This window comes from Camellia sinensis, chromosome 4 (assembly GCF_055761805.1).
Source record: "Camellia sinensis isolate YWXY chromosome 4, ASM5576180v1, whole genome shotgun sequence".
In the NCBI taxonomy this organism is placed as follows: domain Eukaryota; kingdom Viridiplantae; phylum Streptophyta; class Magnoliopsida; order Ericales; family Theaceae; genus Camellia; species Camellia sinensis.
The window spans coordinates 202,430,589-202,458,201 of record NC_138964.1 but is presented as its reverse complement, the minus strand read 5'-3'; the positions used below and the strand labels follow the sequence as shown (position 1 = coordinate 202,458,201).

General features: G+C 34.4%; 4 protein-coding genes across 19 annotated transcripts; 3 read left to right on the top strand and 1 right to left on the bottom strand.

Moving 5' to 3' along the window:
* Positions 1–993: 993 nt before the first annotated feature.
* Positions 994–4,341, top strand: LOC114298609 (uncharacterized). Its single transcript, XM_028243221.2, has 4 exons — positions 994–1,301; positions 2,022–2,478; positions 2,791–2,999; positions 3,119–4,341. Exons 1-4 carry the CDS (start codon positions 1,227–1,229, stop codon positions 3,938–3,940), a joined length of 1,563 nt encoding a protein of 520 aa, XP_028099022.2. The 5' UTR covers positions 994–1,226; the 3' UTR covers positions 3,941–4,341.
* Positions 4,342–8,486: 4,145 nt separating this feature from the next.
* LOC114298589 (cytochrome c oxidase subunit 6a, mitochondrial) lies at positions 8,487–13,024 on the top strand. 2 transcript variants are annotated; one of them, XM_028243200.2, is made up of 4 exons: positions 8,487–8,699; positions 10,379–10,485; positions 11,232–11,274; positions 12,711–13,024. In XM_028243200.2, exons 1-4 carry the CDS (start codon positions 8,588–8,590, stop codon positions 12,746–12,748), a joined length of 300 nt encoding a protein of 99 aa, XP_028099001.2. In that variant the 5' UTR covers positions 8,487–8,587; the 3' UTR covers positions 12,749–13,024. The 2 variants fall into 2 exon arrangements, with proteins under 2 accessions (XP_028099001.2, XP_028099000.2); XM_028243199.2 differs by having other exon boundaries at positions 8,511–8,699; positions 12,678–13,024.
* Positions 13,025–13,821: 797 nt separating this feature from the next.
* LOC114298588 (uncharacterized) lies at positions 13,822–17,722 on the bottom strand. Its single transcript, XM_028243198.2, has 2 exons — positions 17,271–17,722; positions 13,822–16,141 (listed from the first exon to the last, which is right to left on the bottom strand). Exon 2 carries the CDS (start codon positions 16,094–16,096, stop codon positions 14,087–14,089), a length of 2,010 nt encoding a protein of 669 aa, XP_028098999.1. The 5' UTR covers positions 16,097–16,141; positions 17,271–17,722; the 3' UTR covers positions 13,822–14,086.
* Positions 17,723–19,318: 1,596 nt separating this feature from the next.
* LOC114298585 (uncharacterized) lies at positions 19,319–27,330 on the top strand. 15 transcript variants are annotated; one of them, XR_014328253.1, is made up of 5 exons: positions 19,395–19,578; positions 19,776–19,839; positions 20,878–20,929; positions 23,661–23,764; positions 23,852–24,273. XR_014328253.1 is itself a non-coding variant. In XM_082867365.1 (4 exons), the coding sequence occupies exons 1-4, from the start codon at positions 19,508–19,510 to the stop codon at positions 27,126–27,128; spliced, it is 252 nt and encodes an 83-aa protein (XP_082723491.1). In that variant the 5' UTR covers positions 19,372–19,507; the 3' UTR covers positions 27,129–27,330. The 15 variants fall into 15 exon arrangements, 7 of the variants coding, with proteins under 7 accessions (XP_082723491.1, XP_028098997.1, XP_082723490.1 ...); XM_082867365.1 differs by lacking the exons at positions 19,776–19,839; positions 23,852–24,273 and adding an exon at positions 27,104–27,330 and having other exon boundaries at positions 19,372–19,578; XM_028243196.2 differs by lacking the exons at positions 19,776–19,839; positions 23,852–24,273 and adding an exon at positions 27,104–27,330 and having other exon boundaries at positions 19,372–19,578; positions 20,875–20,929.
* Positions 27,331–27,613: the final 283 nt, after the last annotated feature.

Genomic DNA, 27,613 nt, shown 5'->3' with positions numbered 1-27,613 from the left:
AGCCTCAGCCTCCGTCTTATAGCCGAGGCAGCCACGCGCATCGCGCGCCTCTTGACGCCAGACAAATAGGCACGCCAGCCAAGGCACTCACGTGCCTCGCCATCATTTTGGCACGCCTTTTGATGCATCGGGCACGCCTTTTGATGGCACGCCTTTTGACAGATTGGGCACACCTTTTGAGGGCACAACTTTTAAGGGCTCGATATCTACATCCATGTATATTTTTTGGGCAGCCTATATACACACTCATCCAGTGTCTTCTACACCAGTCAGCTTTATCAATCCCTTTTCAACCTCAAATAGGTTTTTATCTTCCAACCTATTTGAGTTTGAGGGGGGGTTATACACAGTATCATGTATAAGTCGCTCATGGCGCACTGTGCACCACCACAACTTCTTTTACAACGGTCCGACATGACCCCATAAACTGTCTTCTCCAACGGTCCGACATGACCCCGTAAACTGTCCTGCTACAACGGTCCGACATGACCCCATAAACTGTCTTCTACATCGGTCTGACACGACCACACAGTGTCTGCTACAACCGTCCGACATGACCCCGTAAACTGTCTGCTACAACGGTCCGACACGACCATACCGTGTCTCCTACAACGGTCTGACACGACCATACCGTGTCTCCTATCCTGTTTTATTTTATTTATCAGTTTACTTTCCTGATTTGTTACTCTCTTCAAACTCAAGTTGGTTAGTACCTATCCTCCTTGAGTTTGAGGGGGGCTGTTAGTATATTATTCTATGTTAATGTATATCAGCTGTTAGTAGGGTATATTTCTTTTCCTTTTACTTTACTTTATTAGTGTCACTTTCGGCTCCTCTCCTATATAGAGGAGTTCAACTGAACCTTTGTAATATCAATCAATCAACAACATTCAATATCAATCAATATATACACAATTTATTTTCTCTCTCTCTATCAATTTATCTTACATTTGAATCAATTAATTGTTTGATATAAAACTTTCACCCAAATATTTATTCAAATTTGACCCAAAAAAAAATTGAGAAAGCATTAAAAGATGTTTTCAGCTCTGATCTTTAATGTCTCTTCTGTATCTGCACTTTCTCTCTGTCTCTCATTCTCTATAGGGTAATGTAGCTTCATCGGTTCGGTTGCTCCACGAAACAAAAATGTTGTTACCTTGAAAGAGAGAAGAAAAAGAAAGAAAGAAAAAGGGTAGCTTTTGCAATCAAATCAGTGTAATGCTATGGAAAAGAAGAAGAAGAAGAAGAAGAAGACTGATTATACGTCTCATGAAGCTACTAAATCGAATGAACTCTTGGTAACGATCCCTTCTTTTTCCTTTTTTCTTTCTCAAAAATGGGTTTCTCTTAATTTTTCCTATTTATTGGGTTTCTACTAAACCCTTTCAACTACCAAAAACGAGAATGGATAGGTTTCTTTTTCTTTTTTTTTTATTACTAATTCACTTTTTGGGTGCTATATTTTGAGAAAACAATCGAGGAAAAACTGAGATAATTTGCATGGAGCAGATTCTATTTATTTTATTATCGAAGTGTAGCAATATTTGTAGCAAAAATATGTGAAAATGTGTCTAGTCGACCTTCAAAATATGTTTAGTTTTGATTTATTTAGCTTTCTAGTCGATATCACAAGCTAAAGTCAAACCAAATTCGAGTAATTTATTTTTGATAATGCTTATAAGCTTATCGAGCCAAGAATCGATTTGTTTAAACTATGATTTATTTACATAATGAGCAGAGCATATCCTGAAAAAATTATTAACCGGCCAAACACAAATTGAGCTCAGATAGTTTCGTGCATTTTACAAACCAACAGCCATTTTCAAGTAGTAGTTCTTTCATTTTTCTCTCTGTTTCAAGACATGGCTTTGATGATGATGAGATTGTTTGACATCATTGCAATCTGTAACCTGACTTTGCTTGTGATGATTTCGTTGAATTACTTTCTTTGATTTCTTAGAACACAAGACTGCATTAGTTTCTTGGTATACTTTATTGATGAATTTAATCATGAACAGAGAAAGGAAGACCAAAACCATTCTAATGTGGGACTTTCTGCTCTAAAGAATGCTGCAATTAGTACCTCTTCAGATGACAATGCACCTCCCTCGAATCAACATTTTCAACCCGTTGTTCAATGGCCACAAACAACCCAATCAATGGAACAATTGCCATTAAACTCAAAACCTTGTGTAACCATCCAATCACCCTCGCCCACCACCCTCCTAAGCCAATGGCCACTATCACAGCATCAGCAACCAAACCAACCACCCCCACATCTAACACAACCAGCCATGCCCTTTTGGTTGGCCCAACAGCCTGGTTACCAATTAAGTGGTGCCAATGCGCCGTTTGCTCCTGTTGGAAGAACCGACATTAGTTGGCAAGGTCCTGCAACTGGAGGAGGAATTTCAAACCAAGCTCAGATTCCAAGCTTTTGCTACCATGTTAATTACCCATATCCTGGCTTTCCAGGTGAGTGCACCGGTATTGAGTATCTTCGTTGTTTTTTTGAAGTCCTCTTTGAAACATCTCAAATTTTTGTGTGCTAAAATGTCTGAGCATTGTCAAATTCCTTGGATTATTCTGCAATAGGTGTTGTTTCTTGATCCCATGTGGTAAATTTTGGTAACTTGTGGATGATACTTAAATTTTATGGGGCTTTTTTTCTCCATAGGCCTTGTGAATTTACTAACTACAAGTGCTTGATTAATTCCAAATTTTCCACAATACTGCCAAGCTTATACAACTTGAATCATATGTTATTGAAGTTTTTCTTGTTCACAGGTCCTTGGGATCCCACATCTTGGTGGGGTCAAGCGCAACAATCACTGCATCATTGTGCCTATTCTTTCCCAGGAGCATGTGGCTATCTTTCTTCACGGTCACCACTAATGCCTGGTTGCTCAGCCGACTCCACTCAATTTTTTCAGAGAGGAACCATTCAGCCACCACCAAAACTTTCTCAGAAGCACCAATTACTATGGGAAGCTCAAGTATGGAATTTTTTTCCTTCTAATTTTTCTTTAAGTTCTTGTCTTGTCTATACTATGATTTTATAATCACACAATAGTGGAAATAACATCGCTGGATTTTCGGCTGTTTGAGGATGTAGTCAGCAGAGAATGTTCAGCTATGGGCTGTGGTTGGTCAATTGCAATCTGAATTGGCTGATTACAAAAGCCGCTTAATCAAGCTCGAGTCAGAGGTTTTCTCTGAAAAACCAACAATACACGAGCCCACCACTCTTGCCAGTGGGACTTGTTTAGCTGGACAATCATCAAAGAAAGGGAGACCAAAGAAACAAATTTCTTCAGTTGATGCTTTACCTCGTCCTCGTGGTCGAAAGCCTGCGCAATGTAATGTTCAAGCAGATGAGGCAAAACAACGAGGTTTCAGAAAGAAAAGCCTAAAGAAAATTGAACAGAAAGAAAATCCTGTTCAGCAGCCCAATGGTGGAAACAATGCAAATGTCTTAACTAAGTGGTGTAGTGGAATAGAGATTTCTGGACCTAATCCCTTATTTCCCAATCAAATTCATAATGATATTCCCAGTGTCGGCCTTTGTTCTTCTGAATTAAAAGCTATTGACAATGAGAATGGAGACTCCAAGACTGTTTTTTCAATGTTCTCACATCAGGTAAAGGGGGTTGAACCAAAAGGTGCTTCTGAGAATAATGAAAATTTTGTGTCGACTTCAAATATCCCATCTGGGCAATATGGAAGAGATTTGATAAACATTAGCACTCAAGGCTATTTCAATGCTGATGCCAATGTTACAGGAGAAGGAATGAGGAATGTTGTTGTCGGATGGAGCTTTGGGAATGAAGAGGCCGCTCCTCGGAGTCTTCAAAATGCTGCAGTAGATTCAGCCAATGATGAAGATGAAGAGATGGAGGAGGATGATGATAGCTTGGGCGCTGAAGATATTGCATGAAAAGATGAGGGTGGTTACAGCATTATGCTCCTAAAGAATTTAAGTTCAAGAGGTTTGCTTCGGTTGAATAGCTAGTGACAGAATTTCACTGTTTCTTACATTAGTTCTTCTTTTTTCCAATTTTGGATTATCACGTTAGTTTTAGCTGATTATGTGTATTCCTGGCTCAGTTGGGCTTTCTCTTCCTGTAGAGAGGAAAGAGGTCGACCCAAAATTTTGCGAAAGAGCAGGATTTCTGTATTTATTTTGATCCTTTTTTTTTGACGTTGTGAACAAAATATAAGAGATAATGGTATCAAATTTTTTAGTGCAAGCATCCATTTCCAGACACAGTGTATATCATTCTTGTTATCTTTATTTTCATTTTAGTGTTGGATATCTGTACACATTTTGTTTTTGAGTTTCATTGGTATGCTTATACAGAACTCCAACCTTCTTTCCGTTGTATCCAAAAAAGAAAAAAAAAACCTCCAACCCAAACTCTGCTAAATTAATAAACAAAATTTTAAATTAATTAAGGTAAACTGATAAATTTGAAATAAATTGCAAGGATAAAATGATATCTGAAATATTTAAGTTCATTGATCCCTCGGTGCTTGAGATTGGCTCATAAGGTAAACAAAGCTTGAATACACCTTGAGACTAATAAGCTTTTAAACCAAACATGAATAAAACTACATGCCCTATACATCAAACCCTTCACTAGTGTCAATAGTGTGAACCACGTTTAGTAGCTCACTAATCATAACTAAGAGTTACAGTTAGAGGTGTTTGAGATGCTTTAAATAAGTACATTTTTTGACTTTTTAGATTAAAAAGTTGAGGAAAAAAAGATAATTGTTTGGGTTAATTTTTTGACATTTTACGAAAAAATGTGTATTAAAAAATGGGTGAATTACAGCCCCTATAGTTTGGGACTCGTGTCACTTTGGTCCCTGACTTTTTAATTGTGACATATTTATCCCTGAATTTTGAATCTTATTCCAAATAAGGACAATTGAAGATACCATTGTTTAATTTCAAGGGCAAAATCGTCAATTTAATAAAAATATAAACTAATTTGACAAAAATAAATGTCAAAAAAATATTTTTAATTTTATAAAAATTATTTTTATCTACCAATGATAAAATTATGTAAAATTGATAAAAATTAATAAAAATTACATGATTAATTTTAAAAAATTAATTTTACATGATTATCATCCAAACACATAATAAAAATTAATTTGGTAAAAAAATAAGTAAATAAATTTCTAAAGGATTTATCAATTTTACATAATTTTATTTTTAGTGGGTAGAAATAATTTTTAAAAATTCAAAAAATATTTGTTTGACATTTATTTTTGTCAAATTAGTTTATATTTTATCAAATTGACGATTTTACCCCTAAAAAATCTCATGATATCTTCAATTATCCTTATTTGGAAAAAGATTCAAAATTCAGGTCAAATGTGTCACAATTGAAAAATCATGGACTAAAGTAACACACGCCCCAAACTATAGGGACTATTAGTGTAATTCACCCTTAAAAAATTGTATAAATTAGTGTGTAGGAGAAGATAAGGACAGTAGGCAATACCGTTGTACCGTCTGGGTAGGGTGAATTGATGATAAGAAATGGTTGTCTACTTTTCCGACATTGCATTGGATGGTGTTGTTCGGCCCGTGGGGCCATTACGGGTCCCGTTTTGATAATCTGAACCGTCAATGTGTAAAACGCGTCGACTACTATATGCTTATAAAAAATCACGTTGATCAGATATCGATAACTATTTGATTGGATTAGTTTTTTTTTCAACCGTTAACTATAACACTATCTATTTTTTTATACAAAACTGATTTGATCATGTAGTTAGCGATATCCAATCAACGTGATTTTTTACAAGCACATAGTACTCAACGATTTCTACACATTGAACGGTTCAGATTATCAAAACGGGACCCGTGATGGGTCCCCACGGGCCGAACAACATCGTGTTGTTTGGCACCCCGCCTGTGCAATTTTTCCGAAAAACTCAACAACAATCTGTGGGACGTTAAATTGAGTTGTAATAATTTGTGTGTAAAATTTTTATTTTTATTTTTTTGTGAATAATGATAATTTTTAATTTTTAAAATTATTTGGGATATGTGAAACCTGGCCATAATTCAGGTTGACTTGCTAAAATGGAGCTTGCGGATCGAAAGTTTAGGATCAAGTTTTATGCAATGGGCTTGGCCTAGATGGGGCCAGAGGTGGGCTCGTAAGACATACTGTCGATGTGTAGGTCAATGAGTTGAGGTTCACATGCTTAGCTGAACAGGTTAAGAGTTTTTCATATTTTTGACAAATTAACAAGTTGTCGCTCACTTCCTAACTGGCTGGATTGAGCTTCAAACACTAAGGCTAGACAAAGCCACATTTGAGTTAAGTCAACCTACCCAAGCAAGGTACAAGCTCGAGCCTATAAAAACTTGTCAAGCTGGGTGAATTTAAATCGAACTACAAGTTTTTGAGCCAAATGATGACCTTTACCTTGACAAATGAGAGAAAAAGAAAAGATTTGATAAGGTAGGTTTGACAAGTGTTATTTTACAATTTTATTATTTTATTTTTTAGTGAATTATTTTTTTTGATTCTTAAAAAAAAAAAAAAAAAAAATTGCTATTTTAAATCCAACTAAATTGCACGGACTCAAAAATAGTAAATTGAATAATAATAAAAAATTAATTTTTTTTTTTAAGAAAGACAAAAAAAAAATCTTACTTTTTTGTCATTGTGATTTTTGTTATAATTATTGAATTTTTTTCTAACTATTCAATACTGATTTGAACAGTTAAATATTTAACACATTTTTTAAAAAATTATTAAAAATAAAAATCTTTGTAAGTATGGTGTCATTTGAGAAAATAAAAATAAAAATTGTATTTTGCAGCTTGTCAAAAAAATTAAAAATTAGCTCTTTTAGCATCAAACTATGAGTGAGCATGGTCCAGATTAGTTCGAATTGGAGTAAAATGAGGACCAATCCGTTTATTTACGGTTCTTGAAAAATTAGAACCAATCCAATCTGTTTAAATCGTAGAACCAATCTATTTAAATACGAATTGGATCGGTTTAAGACTACATATTCACAAAATTAAATAACAAAAAAAAAATATAAAATATTTTAATTTTATAAAAACATAAACATAGCATAATATTAGTTCCACAATAATAACATATCTTTCCATAATAGCCACGTATTGTTTTAGAATTTAAACAATCATAAGAAAACTAGTCCATCATAAGTATTTAGATCATTATAAATTAAAATTAAAAACTAACAAACAAAAGTAATAAAATAAGATACTATGCGAGTTTAGGTTTATATGGAATAAGAAAAAATATTATGCGGAGAGTGCATAATATAAATATAAGCTATTTGTATACGGTCCGGATTGGTTCTAATTCGAAACCGTGGAATTCAATACAGAATCGATCTGTGGATTACATATTTTTAATTTTTCAATCAAGAACCAAACTACAGATTCAAAAAACTAATCCAAATTTACAGGATTGGACTAGATCGGATCGGATTACGGATTGCACGGATTACTCGCTCAGCCCTAATCAAAACTATTTAGAAAGGTAGCTAAAAACTACCTGTAAAATTACAATTATACCCTCCATGTTTACATTTGTAAGCTAGGGCAAAATCTTTTGGGTAGAAATATTTTAGTCATTTAAATGTAATGTGACAGCATAAATAAACATTTAAAAAATAATAATAATCAAAAAGTAACATTTTACCGACACTCAAATGACTTTCTTAAAAAATCGAAAAAACTCTGGTTTGACATCATTTAAAAAAATTAAAAAGTTACTAAAAAAGTTAAAAAGTTATCACTATCCACAAAAAAAATATAAAAAAATTAATTTTACACAAAAAAAAAGTATAACTCACTTCTTACATGAGTTTTACTTTAGCTGACTCTGGTTGGACAAAGGGAACCGGTAGGTGCACAAACAAGACGGTGTTGTTTGGCCCGTGGAGGCCTATTATGAATCTCATTTTGATAATCTGGACCGTGTAATGTGTAAAACTCGTCGAGTACTATATATGTTTATAAAAAAATCACGTTAATCGGATATCTCTAACTATATGATCAAATCAGTTTTATATAAAAAAAAATAGATGGTGTTATAATTAATGGTTGACAAAAAACTAATCTGATCAGATAGCTATCGATATCCGATCAACGTGATTTTTTACAAGCGTATAATACTCGATAAGTTCTAAACATTGAACGGTTTCGATTAGCAAAACAAGACCCATGGTGGGCCTCCAAGGACTGAACAACACCGTCTAATTCAATGTCCGAAAAGGTGACAAACATCTCCTATACACTACCCTGCCCAATGTTGCCATCGTACTGCCCACCGTACTGCCTACTCGTCAAAAAATTTCTCCTATACGATAATTTATACAATTTTTAAAAAAATTATCCCAAACAAATATATATATTTTTTTGTACTTTTTAATCTAAAATACCAACAAATACGCTTATTTAGTACGCACCAAACAATCCCAATCAAAAGCCAAAAAATCATATTTTAATCATCGTATAGAAGTCATCATTTTAACAGGCAGATATAGAGAGAGAGAGAGAGAGAGAGAGAGAGAAATGGCGACGGCGATGGCGAGATCTGTACTCCGAACGGCAGTCCGCGGTGGGCCATTGGCACGGACTCCAGCTTCCAAGAGATCCTTTGCCTCCTCTGCCCACGACGATGCCCGTATCTACTCTCTCTCTCTGATCGATCTGATTCTCAATGAATATCTTAAAATCGTTTTTGATTCGAAGAGCCATTAATCTACATTATATTTAGGGTTTTTTTAGCACATATGACTTCCATGGCTTTTGTTTCCTTACATATTGCTCTGAATATCTGATTGCCTATTTGAAAAGAATAAAATGTTAATTATCTTTGATTAGAATGCTGATAAATAGGATCTCTCTCAAGCCCAGATTGCTAATACAAATTTTTTTTTTAATAGTAAATGATGGACCTTAATTGCAAAATGCTGCCTTTTTTTAATAGAAAGTTTTGTAAGTAAATACTAATAAAATTACTAGTTCATGATTTCGAATTTTCCAATTCAGAATACTACAAATAGAATTTATATTCGATGATTACGCGGAAGCATAGGATACAAAAATTATGTGCTTTTGTAAATGTAAAGAGCTCCAATCACTGTGCACTGTAGAATTTACTTGTATTATTATGTTGATACAAGTATAAATGTGAATTGAAATGTGGTGTAAAGTAAATGAAGATCAAGAAACTGGTAAAGGGAAGAAGAGTGGCTGTTAATGTTGAGGAAATGGATTGATGATGTGGTGAAAGAAGAGTGACTGTTAGCGATGAAATATACTAAAGAACAAAGGAGCTTGGATCAATGACATGCCAACAAATTAGTTGGAATTAGATTGAACTGTTGTGTTAGTTAGTTTAGCAAGTGGTGTTGCTGTCACATAGAGTTAGCAAACTGTTAGGTTAGTTAAGCAAGCTGTATTGCTATAATAGAGATGAGTGTAAGTAGAAGTAAGGATTAGAAGAAAGAGGGATGAGAATTTTCATAAAATTGTTCATTTCCGTTAAGCGGTGTGTTGCTACAGAAGTTCTGTTTTTGGGTGCTGATCTTCCTCTTGTTGTTGCTGCTTTTTTTCTGCATTTCTTTTTTGCCAAACTCTAGTTTTCTTGTTCATTTTATATTGAGTATTGTTTCGGATAAAATATTATAAAATAAAGTTCAAATGTGAACATAAAGTCCACAATACACCAACTATGTGACATAACTAACCCTACAGTTACGATCATGTGGAGTTTCTATGTGATCAGTTATTATTACTTCCTACTTGGTGCACTTGGGTCAGTTAGACCCCAATTATTCATAAATATTTTCTGATGTTCGACATAGAGAGTCTTGCCTAAAACTCAACAGTCATTGATGTACAAACAGCATATATTATATGTATGTACCCTATTTTGTGAGGCTCATAATATTATCCATATTGCTATTCATTTTTGTAAGTACTATGTATGTGACCATTCGTGGCATGTATGTCCATGTATATGAATAAATAGTATGAAATTTTCTTTATATTCATGCTATATTGCTAATGCTATTTATAATGCACCATATATTCTCATTCATGCCATGAGTGTTTTGTTTGAAATTTATGCAGCATGTCCTATGCAATGCATCTATCAATATAATATATCACTACACCCTGCAATATACTTATGTTAGGTTCTGATTTTCTAGATCCCATCAAAATATTGTTTCCAGCACATCTCATGCATTTGTGATATATTATGTGACAAATTTTACTCCATTATGCTTGTGTGGGTGGCTTGATCCATTGGATCTGATTGATTATGCAATTTTTGATCAATTGTTTTCTTCTCAGATGAAACGGCCAAGTGGGAGAAGATTACTTATGCTGGTATTGTTACATGCTCTGTTTTGGCCTTCTATATCCTTTCAAAGGGCCATGCTCATTATGAAGAGCCACTTGTAAGCTTTCTTTGGGCCCATCTAAATTTCTCTAATTCATGCTATGTGCCATTTATGTGTAGATACCCCCGCTATTACTCATATTGAGGTGCATGAAATGAACATGCCTAATTGGACATTGAAGGTAGCGATTGGTAGAGTTTTAGAATTATGATTTGAGATAGAGTTGTATTTTGAGTTTGTGAGTTTTGGTATTATGATTTGAATGTGGAAAGTTTGTTTGGTTATGAGTTTTAAAAAGAGTGTTGAAAAGGTTTTGAGTTGAGTTTGAAATTTTTGATGTGACATATGATATTTGATTCAAAAACTTACAACTCATAACCAAACATACAATCCAAAATTCTATTCAAAGCTCATAAAAAATTTTTAAAAAATTCCCAAAATATTTTTTATTTAAAATATAAAAATAATAGATACCCAAAAAAAAAAAAAAAAAACCTGTTCCGATCAACCGGCCGGACATCTGGGAGGATGATCGGGTAGACGTGTTTTGAAAAGTGGGTGTTGAATTAATTTTTGAAAACCGTAACCGAACACCACACTCAAACCAAAGGATGGAATTGACTTTTGAAAGTCTAACCAAACACAACCGAAGATTTTTTTGCCTTCTTATCTTAAGGAGAGAAAAATAAATAAATAATTTTTTTTTTGTCTTCTTCCACCTTCATTGATATATATCTTGTGTTTTTTTGTCTCATTTTATGAATTCAATAATGTTTGCTTACAATTCATATCTCTGAATGCAGCCGTACCCGCATTTGCACATTCGCAACAAGGAGTTCCCTTGGGGTATGTTATTTATTCCTTAGTGAGGCCTTAAATCTAATGGTCATTTAATTTTCTTCTTAATGGTATTTGGATCAATTGATTTTATCCTTTTTGGTAATGGTTTATATGGGCTCTAACCATATTTAATTTGGCACTCAAGAGATTGCTTTTTAAGTTAAAAAAAGAGTTCTTTTATTTGGATTATTTGTGTTTATCGCTGCATTTGACACAACAATTTGAATATCATTGCTTTGTCTTCAATTGGATAGATTACATGGAATAATGATCTACCAGTGGGGCACTTAGATTTAAATTTCAACTTGGACCATGGTTTAAATTTATTTTTGTTAATGATCTCATACTGCAAGTATTATGCTGTAGAATTGTAGGTTGAAGGCACCGACATTTAGCCTGGTAGTTGGTTTAAGAGTTGTGTTCGTCATGTCGTCGTAGCTAGAAGCAGATACGTAGTCAACTAGAATATATACTAACTATAAATGTATGGGTGTTTGCAATATTCATAAAGAAGATACTAAATATTTTTTAAAGTTTTGTGAAGCCTGAGTACCAAGATATCTGGGATTTCATTTGAAATACCATGCACTTGTTGTGATGCCAGACGGTAGGCGAAAAAAAGAGACTGAAAATATAGTGCTTAAAAAACTAACGAAGTATATACTTTCAACTTAATTGTTTTCTCAATTTTTAAAAGTGTCTTTCAATACCTTAAAGGTCCAATATTTATAGATAAACTAAAACAGAATAAATAAGGAAAGAATTAAATATCAAAATAACCAAAATTACATAATAACTCCTGAAGTTAAAATGTCCTAAAAATAAAGGTTACATAAGCCTAAATAAATCAATTCCAATTCTTTCAGTCCTGCTGCACATAAGTGCGATGAATGGAGGGCCTCAGGTGACCCCTGTCAACTTGCCTTCCTTGCACTCGTTTCTTGTTTTTGTCATTTTTTTAATCTATTTATTATTTGAAATTCTTGGGTAAAAGAGCCGTGCCTACACAGTCAATGAGCTTGCAGATTGACCTTTGTGCTGTGTTGGCTTGGTGTGAGATTGACCTAGGCTTGCAAACTGCCGTGTTTTCAACTGATCTTAAGCTCAGACAACTGGATACTCAGTTCAGCCTGGTTTGTCTGTAGCTGTAGCGTAAATGGTGATTGAACTTTCCTTTCTGTGACTGCTAACTATATGTGGAAAGATGTGCACATGCTGCTTGTTAGATGATGCTGTTAAAGTTCAAACAGCAAGTTTGCATGTGGGTTTATATCGTGCATTAAGAATTTTTTTTGTTCCACTTAATTGCATGGGTTGTGAGAGGTTGCAGCCTTTTCTTTGTTTCTTTTCTCTCTTAATTATTTTTAGCAGCATTTTTTTGACTCAAACTCTTCGGACACAATTAACAGTGTCATTTGTTGAGTCTTTTATGATATGTGCAGGTCCAGATGGCCTTTTTGAGAATAAGCATCATCATTGATCTTCGAAGGCCAAGATTGTGAGGATGTATCTAGGAATAATGATTGTTCAGCTCAATTCAGCGTGTGCAATCCGGAAATTTACTTTTTGAGACAAACTTGAAAATCTCCATGACTGTTTAATGTCTTCCCATTATGGAACCATGGTTTTTGGGCTGCGTGTTGCAGGTTGTTGGTTATTTTTGTGTTTCTTCTTTTGTCACTTTGTTTTTCGTATTTTGTTTGCTGCGAAATAAGGTTTTATGATTAGGATGTGCTCTTTTGAGTTCATTGGTTTACGTTGATACTTCCAATTTCTTATTCTTGAGATGCTTAGATGTCCTTGATGAGTATTTTTGTGATTGGCTCTCTCTCTCTGAGTTGCGGTCATCCCTCGAATGTCATGGCAGGGTAGCAATCACTTGGATGCTCAACATTTTACCAACTGATATCGACATGGGAAAGGAATTCTATATTGTAACTCTGATTGTCATGTTAGACCATAACATATTTGCCTATAGATTATTTGCATTTGATGTTATGTCATTAGTGTGTCCCACCAAATATTCCAAATAATAAAGTAGTAATATTACTTATGCAGATAACCTTATGGAATAAATGAATACATAATTAAAAAAAAAAAATCACAAAACTTGACTACCGTCCATGACTGACTAGTTTCCATGGTTTACAACCTTAATTATAGGGAAAGTTACTTGTTAGTCACGCTACAATTGATTACAGAAAATTAATTATTATTAGTAATCAAAAGTAGCAAATTTGAGCTAAAATCTATGATAAAAAGAAACTTCTAGGAGAAAACCCAACTCAAACCAATAAATTTTTATTGAAATTCTAAATCTAGTGGTGAAAAATCTTTTCAAAAATAGTAAATTTTCAAATTTAAAGGCTTAGACAAAGGGAATTGGCCAAAATTTAATCAGTCACTGGACAATAGTGAGTTGTGCTGGTTGGGCTGTTTTGGATCAACTCTGGATCCTTTGGGCTGATTCAACAACCTTGAAACACATTTCATATCACCATTTTGCCGTGAAACGGTCAAATTATTTTATGGACTGGTTAAGCGCTGCATCAATAAATAACAAATGACTTGAGTCATAAAAAACTGAACATTTTTCTCAAAGTTACAAACCGGGGCTGTAACAAAGAGCACAGAGCAGAAAAACAACAAAAGGTTACACATTTTACACATTTGCTTTGCTCGTTTATCTCTGCAAATGACCAAAAAAAAAAGAAGAAAGAAGACGGTGGCGAGACAAAAAATAGTAAAAGACAATGAAATTAATTGCTACAAACAGCGAACTTCTAAAACAACCTCATAACCACTTCATAAGATGATGTCACTTTGCAACTGCATCGTCATTGTTGTTCCCTTCAGTTTGGATCTCTGGCAAAGTTCCTAAATCCGTGCGAGCATCTTTCTCTTCTTGAGGGATCGATGAATCAGAGGAATCAACTGGATCGTGCTGAGCGGTATCAGCATCGTCATTCTTGTTTGATGAAGCCTCTTTCTCACCTTTGGAGGCTGAAGAATCAGAAGAAGAATTAACTGATTCATTCTGGGTAGGATCTGCATTTGCATTTTCATTTTCATTAGATGTAGTAGCCTTTTCCTCTGCACTACCGGATTCCTTGTTCTGAACCGTGTTATCATTCTCATTGGTTGATGAAGAAACAGAACCATTCTCTGTGGTTGTAGATGTACTTGAGTCAATGTTCTGCCCATCTGAAGAAGTACTAGAGTCGTTTTTAGTAGAAGAATCTGAGGGGTCCCCATTTGAGTCTGAAAACGAGTTTTCACCCACATTCTCAGTTGTAGTGGACTGAGTTGAATCCAAATTTGTATTTCCGCCCGTATCCTCAGTTTTTGTGGTTTTTTCATCTCTGGAAACCGTGTCGGTTGTTTCAGTTTGCTCATTCGAATCAGTCTGCTTCATGTCATCTTCTTTAGAAACTGCTTTATCTGCTGATTCATCTTGATGTTGAGTAGAATCAGATGTAGTTTCTCCATTAGATGCTGTTGTGGAGCTATTGTTCTCTTGGTTGTGTTCATCAGACTCTTTTGTTTCGGTTGCATTGTGATCAGTCTCATTACCATTCTTGCCCTCGTTGTCCATCGCATCTAAAGGATCACTCTTTTCAACTGTCTCACTTTCTCTCATGTTTGAGCTCAACTCATTCTGATTCGTGTTGGTCACCTCAGTGTTGCTAATATTGTTCTCCTCTGGTTCCTTCTGTTCCTTGTTGTTTAACAGCTCTTCCCCGTTGGAGTTCTCTACATCTCCTCTCTCAGTTTCAGTCTTATTTTCAGAATCCTTGACTATTTCAGTGGAAGACCCGTCTCCATTGTGATCTTCCCCTTTTGCCTCTTCATTGGTTGCATCATTTCCATTACGAATTTGCTCCTCTGATGGATTTGAATCCTCAGTATTACCTACCTTCTCTGCTTTCTCCATTTCTCTCTCCTTTTCTTCAGTGTCAATCTCCTTTCTTTCTTTTCTTTCAGTCCCTCTGCTCTCATCCTTCTCCTCTCCCTTATTTTCCTTTTCTTCATTCTCATTCTCTTTCGTCTCTCCACTATCATTCCCTTTGATCTCTCCGTTCTCGTCTTTAAATTCCTTCCCTTCATGCTCCTCCAAAGTCTCGCTCTCTCTGTTTTGTTCACTTTCCTCCCCACCTTGATTTTCCTTGTTCTCTTCTCTATCTTCCTCCTTAATTTCCTTCTGTTCACCTTCATTTTGTTCGCTAGCCTTTTCTTTGTTGTCTTCTCTCTCTCCCTCTCCCATTACCTTCTCTTCCTCTTCATCCTTTTTAATCACCTCATTTTCTCTCTCTTTGTCATTGTCACCCTCCTCTTTGTTTTCCTTCTCTATATTTTCTTCCCTCTCCTCCTCTTTCAGCTCATTCTCTTTCCTCTCTTCCATCTCCTTTTCCCTCTCCATAAAATTCCCCCCATTTTCACCTTCCTCTCCTAATTTCTCTTGATCATGTTCATGTATTTCATCCAATGCACCCTGTTTTCCTTCACCCTCATCCTCTTCGGGCTTAATTTCTTCAGGGAAATGTTTGATCTCTTCTTCTTTTTCTTCCTCTTCGTGCTTCTGATCATCGATGGTTTTTTCCTCCACTCGAGGGTTGAGATCCTTCCTCCCTAATTTTAGAAATTCATTCCCGTTGCTTACCTTCTCTGAGATTTTTGTGCCTCTTTCAAATGAAGCCTTCTTGTTACTGGAGTGCTGGACTTGGTAAACCAGCCATATGCAAACACCAGCCAGCAGGATTAGCTGCAGAGCATGCTTCACCTTGAAACCTTTTGATCTCTGGTTCCTTCGTGGTGACAACTTGAACATGATGGATTTCCTTAAATATCACCTTATATTAGAACAGATAAGCACCTAAAAAAAAAAAAATGAAATCTTTATTAACTCTCCGCCTTTTGAAGAAGAATGTCATTAGAGGAACTAATGATAAAAAATTATTTCGCTTAAGAGGACTAAAAATCATGTAGAAAAGAATAAGACCCACTGCCAATTCATTGGCATACTTAAACATCTCCATCGGAATAACCAAAGAAAACCAAAAACAACCTAGAATATGCGCTCAAAAGGCAAAGCATACAGAAGCTGCATAAGACTCAAATCGAGACATCACGCCTCTGATAAGACGACTACCTCAGGGCAACCGGTTGGTCATGGATATACAAGTTGAGATACTGCCACTCACAGTAAAGTCCTAAACTGAGGTATATACCGATAGTACAGGAAGAGGTACCCTTCTCTACTTGCCTGGCGATACCGGGCAAAAAGGAAATAATAATAGTAATAACAATAATAACAAGAATTCTAAAGAGTAAACCTAGGTGAAGAGAGGATTTCATCATTTATCTGACATTTATGTCCCAATCTGTGAAAATATTCTGTGTTCATGACATGATAGAAACAAAATAATCTAGCAAGAATAAAGCACTTTTTCTGAGACCTAATAAGTAAACTACTCAAACAATCTAGATCTCGCTATTTTATGATTGCAAATAATAAATCCTTAAAATACACATTTGCTCAACCTGATCGAAAAATAAGTACGCTCTATCAATAATGGTAACACAGTTAACTAGCATTAATAATGGCAATACAGTTACTGTAAGTATTGTTAATCTACCCTTAGAAATTAAGCTTTACTTTCTAATGAAGACAAAGCTTTTTAACCTATATTCTATACCAACCTTAACTACCAACCAGATATCAAAGCATAACATCCATTTCTAAGAGAGACAAGAAAAGAAAAACCCAATATGCATTTCAATGAAAAATTGAAATAGTGAATCTGCAAATCTAGACCTCCACAAGAAAAACCCATCTGAATTAAACCACAAAATATCCAAAAAAATAAAATAAAATTTACACATAAAGAAAATTGATCATAAATAACAAGAATTGAATAAAGCAATATAAGCACAGAGAGAGAGAGAGAGAGAGAGAGAGAGAGAGAGAGATCTAAAGAAAAAAGGGTCTGAGAAGACCATACCTGGTACGAAGGAGCCACCCCAGATCGCCCAATGAAAATGGAAAAAAGATTAACCCTTTTATATATAAAACTTTGGCTAAAAATGAAAACCCAAAAGAAAACTAGGACTTTGTTTGAGGTTCAAAGAATGACAATAGTTTAAAGTATTATATAGTTTACTTCAAATAAATAAAGAGTTTCTTGGGTTTGAAGGAGATTAATTTGGAAGTTGAGCTAAAATTGTCAAAGAGAGGTGAGCAGTTTCTATTCTCTCTCTCTCTCTCTCTGTCTCTGTCTCGAGCTCTCTCAGATTGGATCCTGCGAACTGTATGTATGTATGTATCTATGTATATGTATTTGTGTATTGTATTGTAGAGAGAGAAACAGAGAGAGAGAGAGTCGCCCATATTTTCAGTGTCGTTTGTTGATGCCACGCGCTCCATTGCGGGTTAAAAGAATGACACTATGGGAGTGTTTGTTTGGGGTTGATTAGAGTGAGGTATAGATTGCTTTGACAAGTTAGTAAAAAGTAGATTTTTAATTTTTTTTAGTTAAAAATGTTAACCTTTTTTTTATTTAAGTTACTATTTAAAAAGTTAGTTTTTTGGTAAAAAAAATTAAAAATTAATTTTTTATCAATTTTTTAAAACATCACTATGTCCATTGCACGTAATAGTTTTATGTTTGGTTTAAAAAATATAAATCTGAATTAATAGTCTAATCAAATTATCAATTTCTTATTTGTGCGGGGGATTAAAAAAAAATGAGATAACTCTTTTTGCGGATTGAAATGTTAAAATAATATTTTTAGCCCTCATTTTTGGGACTCAATTTTTATTTATTTATATTATTTTTAATTATGCTTAGTAAAGTAAAATAAAATTTAAAATTTTTAACTAAAAATTAAATTAAATTAACTGTTCAATGAATTATAATCCCCCTTTAAAAGTTTAATTTATTCAATTTATTTAATTAAAAATTTAAATTAAAATAAAATTAAAAAATCTCAACTAAAAATTAAAATAAATTTATATAATTTTTATTGATATTCTATTTATTAATTTTTTTTAAATAGTAAAAAAATAAATATCAGATTCAATAAAATAATCTAATCCAAACATTATACGTTCCCTCCTGTTTGACTATTTTTTAATTTTCACTTTTAAATTTTTTAAAATAATTTAAATTTAAAATCAGACATAAAATGACACATTAATAATTATGTAATATAAAAATATTTTATTGTATATAATTCACTCTTATACAAAATTAAATCTTAATATAATATATTTTTTATATTAGTTGATATTTTTTGTTTAATTTAAAAAAAAATACTTAAAATAGTATAAAAAGCCAAATTGAAAATACTAGTAAAAAACTTGGGCAAAGTGTAATTTATTCTTTTTTGGTCAGAGGCTTCAATCTTGCCACGTGTCGCATAAAGATTCCCCATCTCAGATCTCCGTCGGTGACTCGTTCTCTCTCTAGAATGAGTGTTTTACGGGCCTGGATACCCTTTTCACATCAGATCGGACTAGAGGATATTCCCTTTTAACATCAGATCGGATTAGCGGATGGGATTGAATCTGTGAAGATTTATTATGGATATTATTTTAATAATTTAAATTGTATAATCTGTAAACGTCGAGGATATATATTTATAAAAAAATCATGTTAAAAAATTTTATGAATAAAATATCGATAATTACGAATAAATTATCTATACTATTATAAAGTGAATAGGAATTTTGGTATCCTGAAGCTTTACTCTCCTCCTCATGCCATGTGGCAGTATTTTTTATTTTTTAAAAAAAAGTTAAACAAAGAGATGGGCAAGGCTTGAACCCATGACCATGGGTTTAAGTACGAGGACTCATACCACTTAAGCTAAGTACACATTATAATACTAATTTCATTATTATTTTTTTTTATTCCTACTTATTTAAATTGCACACACATCGTGTGTGTCACCCACTAGTATATATAAAAAAAGTACAAAAAATAAAAAATAATAATTAACAAAAAAATTAATACGATAAAATAACTATCAATATCGATCAATGTGAGACGTTCGATTTATCGAATCCCGAAGTGGCCCCACTGGACCAACAGCTAAAAGACAGTGAGATCACAGACGAAACCACCATGGCCTTGAAGAAGCTCATCGCCACCACTCTCCGCCTCCGATCCCTCTCCACGGCCGCGGCCGTCGCTCCAACTCCGCCACCCACGGCAGAACCCTACGAAGTCGGAGAGAAATGAGCCGGCTTTATGAGATGGTGAAGGAGGGGATTGAAGAGCATCCACTGATCCATAGACCTTTCGCAATGTAATGTAACACTCTGATTTTGACGATAATTGCAGTTGAGCCTTTGCAGTAGAGATTCTTAATCCATGTTTTTTTTTTTTTTTTTTGGGGGGGGGGGGGGGGGGGGTTTATTCTTGTACATGCTTTTGAAAACTTGTAATGGCTATTCTACTAGTAAATTTTGCAAGTAGATTGATAATTTTTTTATTTTATTTTAGGGGAATTGCAATTCAGTGAGAAGAGATGAATGTAATTACAATATTGTGCAGGTCTAGTCCATTTGTAAGTTGATGTGTGTGGATAATTTTTTTGGGAATTGCAAATTAGTGGAAAGAAGTTAAATTAATTGCAAAACCATGGTTTCTCTTGTTATCGATGTGGAATTGTCATATGGAAGTTCAATTAGTTGGATCATGCTTCTCCTTTGGTCATCAATATTCATTTTGTTTTTATGGAATTTTTACCTTTTGTAGTGTTAGTGTATGCTGAGAATGTATTGCTTGTCAAGTTCTCATAATTTTTTATTTTTTAATTAGATAATGATGTAAGTATTATGTTTGATAGATGACTACAAATTTAGAAATCTATGTGACCCAAGAAGAAAATGAAAACACAAAGCACTAGTCTTGAATTTTCGCATCTTGATGGATGAGAGTCCTGATGCACTATGTTTCTTGTCATCTTGCTTTCTATTGAATATTTATATAACAAGAAGAGAAGCAAACCCAATACGCATACTTATATATGCCCCACTAAGAAACAGGTTATTCTAAAGGATAGATTTTGGGGGCTACCAACCTTTCTTCGACACTAATCATGATTACAGTTAGTATGAGTTCTTGAAAGTCACATGACCACTTGATTATTCGATAGTTGTGACATTCTAACAAGGTCTGTTATTATAATTTAAGTAACCCACTTGTAAATAATTTGGAAGATCTAATAGTTGATTTTGTTTGTTCTTTAATATTTTAGTTGTGGTATACTTTTGAGAAATACTATATTGGTTTACCTACTAGAACTGAAGCAGAAACCAAATCTCTCTATTCGAACACATTACAATTCCACTTACATCTTCAGCATTTTACCATATCTGTTTGACCACTTGCATATTGCTCCTCTTGTCATGGCAAGAAAGACTGAAACATTTTTAACATTTTCACATTCATTTATTCCTTTAAAGTTCTAGATACAGAGTATCCTGATTTTGAAAGTTAGTTGGCTTATAAAATTATCCTGGTTAGTCTATGTGAAGCAAATATAGGAAATAACCTTACATCTCCTCTGACAACCCCTTTGTATGTTTTCTCTTACTAGTAGAGCTGCATCTTGGGCAGCTTGGGTGTGTGGGGTCAACCGGCGCAACCCTGAGGTATACCATCATTTGCCTGAAGCCTATCCCAATCCAATCTTCAATGAAAGCTCATAAGCTCATGCTCAGACTCAGGCTCAGCCATGTTGAATTTCATGAGCTTTGGTTGAACTTGGCTTGCCCGAACTAATTTAAGTTTTTGCTCTGTTGCCGGATCCTTTGAGAAAATTTGCAGTACAAAGGTCTTGCATTTAGTTCAGGCAATGAAAGGGTGAATATATCATGACAATGGATTCAGTAACAAAATGTTAAATATGCTCTTAATTGATTTCCTTGGTTTTGGCAGCAACAAGAAAGCAAAAATGCTGCGGCATTGTGTTGTCTTTGCGATCTTTTGGATTATTTGGTTGGAAAGGAATGTGAGAATCTTTGTGGTCGCATATTTGGATTCAATTTGGGAGAGAGAGTGTCATTTGGCTTCGTTTTAGGCTCATGTCTCTCCTTTGTTTGAAGGGGTTTCACTTTTTTTGATTTCCGAAGATTGGAAAGCTGTTTGTGAATCTTCATATCTTTTCTTTGATATGCTTTATCGTGGTTTTTTATGTTGTGTAAGAGGACATCTTGTCCTCTCTTTGTACCTCTTTTTTCAGTATTAATGAATTATCTTTTTGTTGCTCTGATATAAAATTTAAAAAAGGAAAAAGAAAAGAAAAGAAAAGAAGAGAGAAATGGAAATCACCACTGCTGCATGTTCCGCTGTGTGTGTGTGAATTGAGTACAGTTATGTGGCTTCAGAATTCAGATTAGGAACAGATGGTGAGAGTCTTTAAGATTGGAAATGGGCCATTTACTACATAAAGTTTCCCTTGTAAAGAGAACTTGAGATGAGTTGAAAGAGAGAAAAAGAGATTGCAAACAAACAAGTGCCGGCCATATAGACAAAAATAGGAGAAAGCTGAAAATGAAGTGGATTGAAGCTGTGGAAGGAGGGATCAGAAGCATGCATTAAACAGTTGAGTGTTTGACGTCAGGGTTGTACTTTGTTTCAAGAATCTTGAAACTTTGTCTTGGACTAGATAGATCAAGTAGTAGATATACATATTCTGTATTACCATTTGATTTTTCTTAGAAAGTTCAAGTGTCATTTTATCTTGGCTCAGTTGGATCCACTTGTAGATCCAAAGTCTGATGTCCTGGTTTTCCTTAGTTTATCAAGAATTTCCAATTCTTGCTCGAGTCTGCCTTTGTCATGCTTGATCAACTGTTGGAAGCATCTCGGCTGTGGTACTGTTAAATAATTCCTTCTTTCTTAAAAAATGTTGTATGTGGATCAAGTTTGGTCTAATGCCAGAACCGCTGATGTTACATTTTTCTGTTATTTTTGGTTAACCAAAAATGTGGAATGGTTTTATTCTTAATAGTTTTCAAAATCCTCAGGTTGTCAGATATGTCAAAGCTTGTTCTGGCTTTGATCGCTCAGATTTGGTCCAATAAAAGTAGTTTGTGTGGTGCGTATGGCATTTTGTGGAAACCTTCAGTGGAATGTTTTCAGGCCCATCTCTTTTATAGATTATTTCTAAACATGCAAACACTTTGGTTGGCATTTCTCAAGAATCCGTTGAAGTTAAGTTTGTGTATGTGCTGGGGAACTATCGAACAAAATTTCTTTATTGATTTAGCGTCATCATGGCATGAGATTTTCCTACCTTTGCTCTACTTGGTGTAAGCTGGAGTGTACAATCTTGAAGCCTTATTCTTGTGTCATTATAGGGGAAAGAAGATAAAACAGAGTATCTCGTGATCACCATTTCTAACTCAACATTTAGAAATTCCAAGTTTTCATGTCTTAGCTCACATCTAGTCTTCCTCGTTGTTGAGTTTGAAGTTGATATGAGGTTTCATTTTTTGGACTTATTTCTTTCTTTCATGATCAGCTCAGAGTTTCTGTATGATGATTCAACTGTTTAAGCATTGGAGACAAAGTGAATTTGCTGATATTCTGAAATTTCATGTAACTTGATCCTAACATTCTTGCCGTGCCGTGGCATGCTAAGGGGAACATGTTGCAGATATGCGTCAATTCTAACTGATGACTGTTTGGTTGAGGGAGTATGATTTGAAAGTGTGTTGTAAAACCTAAAGCCAGATCTCAGATCAGTAGTTTTGTTAATTTGTTCTTCATGTAGCATCCCTTTTATTGCAACAAACATAAAATATCTGTTAGTTGGGGCACCAAGAAGTCCAATTTTTGTACTTATATTAAATTGAATAGCTGACTTTGCATTCATTGTTTTTGTATCACGTGTATAATTTATCTTTACAATGGCTTGATCACAGCCTCAGACACAGTTCTTTGGACTCCTTAGGTTTGTTATTCCTATTAAACATACTTGTCCATGTGTTTTATTTGATCTGGGAAAGATGGTCATAGAAACTGGATAGCTATTTTGGTTAATCATAACAGTTATATTACAGACCTTCAAATTGATTTTAGTAGGTGCCAAACCTTTCTCCTCTCTTCTTTTTTTTTTTTTTTTTGTAACTTTTTTTTTTTTAGAAAAGAGCCATTACCTTGAGGACAAATTGCAAATAGGGGGACAGTCACAAAATAATTGCACTACAAATAGAAATATTTTTTTTGTGTAACTCTGACACACAGAAAAGACTTATACCAAACACAAATATGGACACCATGACAATGAAATTATTTCTCTATTGCTCCACTGAAATGCAATTTTTCCTTTTTGTGATTGTTTCATCTGATAATCTTCCCCTGTTTTTCTGTCTTTAGGAATTGGTCACTGATCGATGGGGCCTTCCATCTGGCATATGCAGGTTTCATATGACTTGTCATTCAAAGGATCAGATCAGAGGTGGGTGGGATTCTAAATGCAGGTACGTACTTGCACGTTATGAACTACTACTACTCTTTTGTTTTAGTAACGTCTGCAAGAAAATTATATCCACGCCATGCATTTGTAGGGTATTTGATTATAAGTATGCAGCAGCAATATGCACTTTTTTATACACATTAGGAAAGGAACATCCAATGATATTTCCCATCACCTGTCTTGCTTAAAACAGCCCCATCACCTCAAAACAAAGCCTTTTCAATTGTCTTTAGTTTACAGACTGATCCAGTTGGGGCATGCTGGTGTTGAGACTCTAGAAGACATCTCTAAGACGATCTTCAATCCATAAGTCAACATTGTGTGTTGTGTTATAACTTGATAAAAGTGGTAAAAGTTGGGTACCTTTTTGTGTTTTAGGTGTTTGTTGAGTGTTTGGGTAGTTCAATAGAACTGTTAAGGAGTGTTTGTTTAAGGTAATTTTTTTTACAATGTTAAGAAGTGTTTGTTTATTGAGAAAATTTCCTAATGTAATTTTTCTTCCCCTTTTTGTCACATTGTACATAGATTCACACAACAAATGCATATGTACGAGTATAGAACTCATCATATCAAAAAAACAATGAGCGAAAACAAATCAAGAAAACTCATCTCGGTGATAAATATTATCTCAATACAAAGATGTAAAAGGATAAAGGCTTGTTTTGGAAAGTGGCTTATAAGGTGGTTTTTTAACTTATTATGAAAAGACGTACAAAAAGTAGAGGGGTGATGTGATCCAAATAAGTCAATAAGTTCATAAATTGATTTTGTTCTTTTTTGGCTTCCCAAAAGAGGCCAAAGGATATATTAAGGTTGTATTTGGATTTAGAATTTGAGGAAATATTTGTGAAAGAAAATCACTCCGAAATGTGTGATTCCAAACATAGCTTAAAATGCTATATGTTGATGGAAGACGCATTTCAGACTATGAAACCAAAATGAAATTTTAAGTGAAAACAGAACCATTGTTGCCCATGAATTCACTTTCTATATGATTTTTTCTTCTCCCCTAGGAGCATTGATTTGGGATAAGGATTTGGAAAAAGAAAATGAAAAGGTGAGCAGAATGTGAATATATTTTATTTATATTTCACTCACTTTTTTTTTTTTTTCCTTTTCAAATCTTCACTCATATTCATGATCCAAACACACCCTTAATATTTATTTTGGTGATGAGCACCAAAGCAAAGAGGTGCCTATTCTTCTTGGTAGACTCAAAAACCATTTCAGTTTGGAGTTGAGATTTGTTTGTTGTTGTTGTAAAGCTGAAAAAGCTGGACTCTATATCTTAAAATGTAGGCTTATAGTAGCTCTAACGTATGCTCGATCAATTTCTTTGCCGGCCCTCTATATTATATCAGTGTCTTTTTTTTTACTTTTTCTTTTTTCTTAATCTATTTTATTTATTTATTTAAGATTGGGATGGTGATGTAGAATGATAACACAATATGATATTCTGAGAATAGCAAATCAAGGCCATATCTGCCAACTTCTGTTCCTTCCTCCCTGAAGATTGTCAGGTTTGGACCAATAACTAATGACAGCTGCCTTGCTCTGCTCTGCCCCCCCCCCCCCCCCCCCCCCTGACTCTGCCTCCGTACCCCAGCAAAGCAGCACCAGTACCCCACACTAACAGTTTGAAGGGGCCATTAATACGGAGGGAGTTATGCTAGTGGAGATTTCTTTCAAGTGCGAGCTTTCTATTCTCACACCTCTCTTTTTCATTAACACAACATATAATTTTGAATATATATGTATATATATATATTTTTTGGAGGGGGGGTGTGGTGTTTGATAATTCGCCTAATATTTTGATCTTCAACATTTAAGCTATTGGAAAATGCTAGAGACACCTAATTTGTTAGCCCTAAAAACGACCCTAATGATGTGTCTGATCAGTGTCAAATTTTGATTTGTTAAATATTCTATCATGTGAGATCTAACCTCAATGCTATATCATTAATGGTCAGTTAAGGATGATAAATTAAAAAGATGTAACATTGTTGTAAACTGTTAGCACCTGTTTGATAAGGCATATTATAGCATAGGATTGAGATTATTAATTCATAAGGCTCACATTCTATTATTTGATTGTAATTTTTGTTATCTGAATTAGATTTCAATGGACATTCTATCCAATGAAATTGGTTGATTTTTTTATCCTATAATAATGCAAAACAAACATATAATTAATATTATATATCTCCATATTTATCACAAAACAAACATAGACAAGAGGGAATTATGTATCCTACTAATCTAGAGTTTGGGGTTGCTACTGCGCACCAACTATTGCACGCCCTATTAGGCCCATATCAGGGCCTAATTCGATAATCTGAATCGTTCACATTTTAGAAGGTATTGAGTAGAATATACCTGTAAAAATTCACGTTAATCGGATATCGTTGGCCTTTTCATCGAATCACATTTGTATTTTAAAAAAAAAAGATAGATGTAATTTGAAATATAAAACTCTTTAATGCAAATGTGATTCGATGAAAAAGATAACGATATTCGATTGACGTGATTTTTTACAGGTATATTCTACTCGATACTTTCTAAAATATGAACGGTTTAAATTATCGAATTAGACCCTGAAATGGACCCAATAAGGCGTGCAACAATTGTTGTTGCGCACCATGCACAGCAACAACCCCAAATTGACTAATCTAACTATATAACTAATCATACACTAATCTCATATATTATTAATCCTCTCATTGTTAATTTTGCTAATTAAACAAAGCCTTAACTTTAATCTTAACCGATTTGTCAACACTGCCTGCCACTCATTACCGCTTGCATTGCCCCTTCCCGTAGCACCCACATTCGACTTCTAAATCGTCCCCTCCCCAGTCCCTTTTCCGCCTTAATCTTCTTGGTAAGAGTTAAGGAGGGGCTGGCAAAGTTCGGGAACTTGGAGGTCGTCAAAATGGTTGGAAATCTAGTGGGACAGTAGTAGTGGTGGCTAGGAGTTCATAGCGGTATTTAGTAGTGGCGGAATTGGGAGGAAATGTGTGTGGCTTTTATCCTAGTAGTAATTTGTTTAAAGACAATTATAATTGAGTAAATTTTGGAAAGTTTTTGTCCTTAGTTGTAATTTGCTTAAAGATAATTGAATAAATTTTAGGAAGTGTGAACAACAAAGAATGGTGGTGTGCAAAAAGCACAACTCCATCAAATTGATTATGAGCATTTTATTTTATTATTACTTTTTGAGGTTAGTGTTGATGGAATTAGCCAACGGTGCCTTCATGAAGAGTAATGCGTTCTTATCATTAGGGGAAAAAAAGATAATGATTTTGAGTACAATCTAATGTGAGTTTGTTTTTTGGGGGTCCAGTAAAATAACAGGGCAGATATATTAAATTCTATGCACAAAATCCGCAACTACTGTCATCAAATCTGGTATCAGGGTCAGGGTGTACTCCACCATCTTCTTTTTTTTCTTGTGACACTTCGAGGATTCTCCGCATTTGTACTGCAATATACACAATGTATATATACATATATATATAATTTTCTTTGGATAAACACATGTATTTATGTATGAGTATTTGATTTTTGCAAGCTTTGTACGTATCTATATGACTGTGTCTCCGTTTGGGAAGTGGGTTGGCTTTTTGGCTTTTTGGCTTTTTTGGCTATTTTAGCCTGGACTTAAAAGCTTGGTTTGGGAAGGACTTTTTGGCTTTTTGGCTTTTTGGCTTTTTTGAGTTTTTTTGTGAGAGAAGAATGTAATGATTATGGGTTGGATGTGATGTTTTGTTTGTTATGACTAAAATAGCCTATTTTATTTTTTGTGACTAAAATAACCAAAAAAACCTCCAACCCACCTTCCCAAACGGTGCCT

Coding starts and splice junctions, on each gene's coding strand:
- LOC114298609 (XM_028243221.2), top strand. CDS start 1,227: ATGGAAAAGAAGAAGAAGAAGAAGAAGAAGACTGATTATACGTCTCAT. Junction 1,302..2,021: donor CTAAATCGAATGAACTCTTG/GTAACGATCCCT, acceptor AATCATGAACAG/AGAAAGGAAGACCAAAACCA. Junction 2,479..2,790: donor CCCATATCCTGGCTTTCCAG/GTGAGTGCACCG, acceptor TCTTGTTCACAG/GTCCTTGGGATCCCACATCT.
- LOC114298589 (XM_028243199.2), top strand. CDS start 8,588: ATGGCGACGGCGATGGCGAGATCTGTACTCCGAACGGCAGTCCGCGGT. Junction 8,700..10,378: donor CTCTGCCCACGACGATGCCC/GTATCTACTCTC, acceptor TTTTCTTCTCAG/ATGAAACGGCCAAGTGGGAG. Junction 11,275..12,677: donor CAACAAGGAGTTCCCTTGGG/GTATGTTATTTA, acceptor CACAATTAACAG/TGTCATTTGTTGAGTCTTTT.
- LOC114298588 (XM_028243198.2), bottom strand. CDS start 16,096: ATGTTCAAGTTGTCACCACGAAGGAACCAGAGATCAAAAGGTTTCAAG.
- LOC114298585 (XM_028243191.2), top strand. CDS start 19,508: ATGAGCCGGCTTTATGAGATGGTGAAGGAGGGGATTGAAGAGCATCCA. Junction 19,579..20,874: donor ATCCATAGACCTTTCGCAAT/GTAATGTAACAC, acceptor TTCTCTTACTAG/TAGAGCTGCATCTTGGGCAG. Junction 20,930..23,660: donor TCAACCGGCGCAACCCTGAG/GTATACCATCAT, acceptor TTCTGTCTTTAG/GAATTGGTCACTGATCGATG.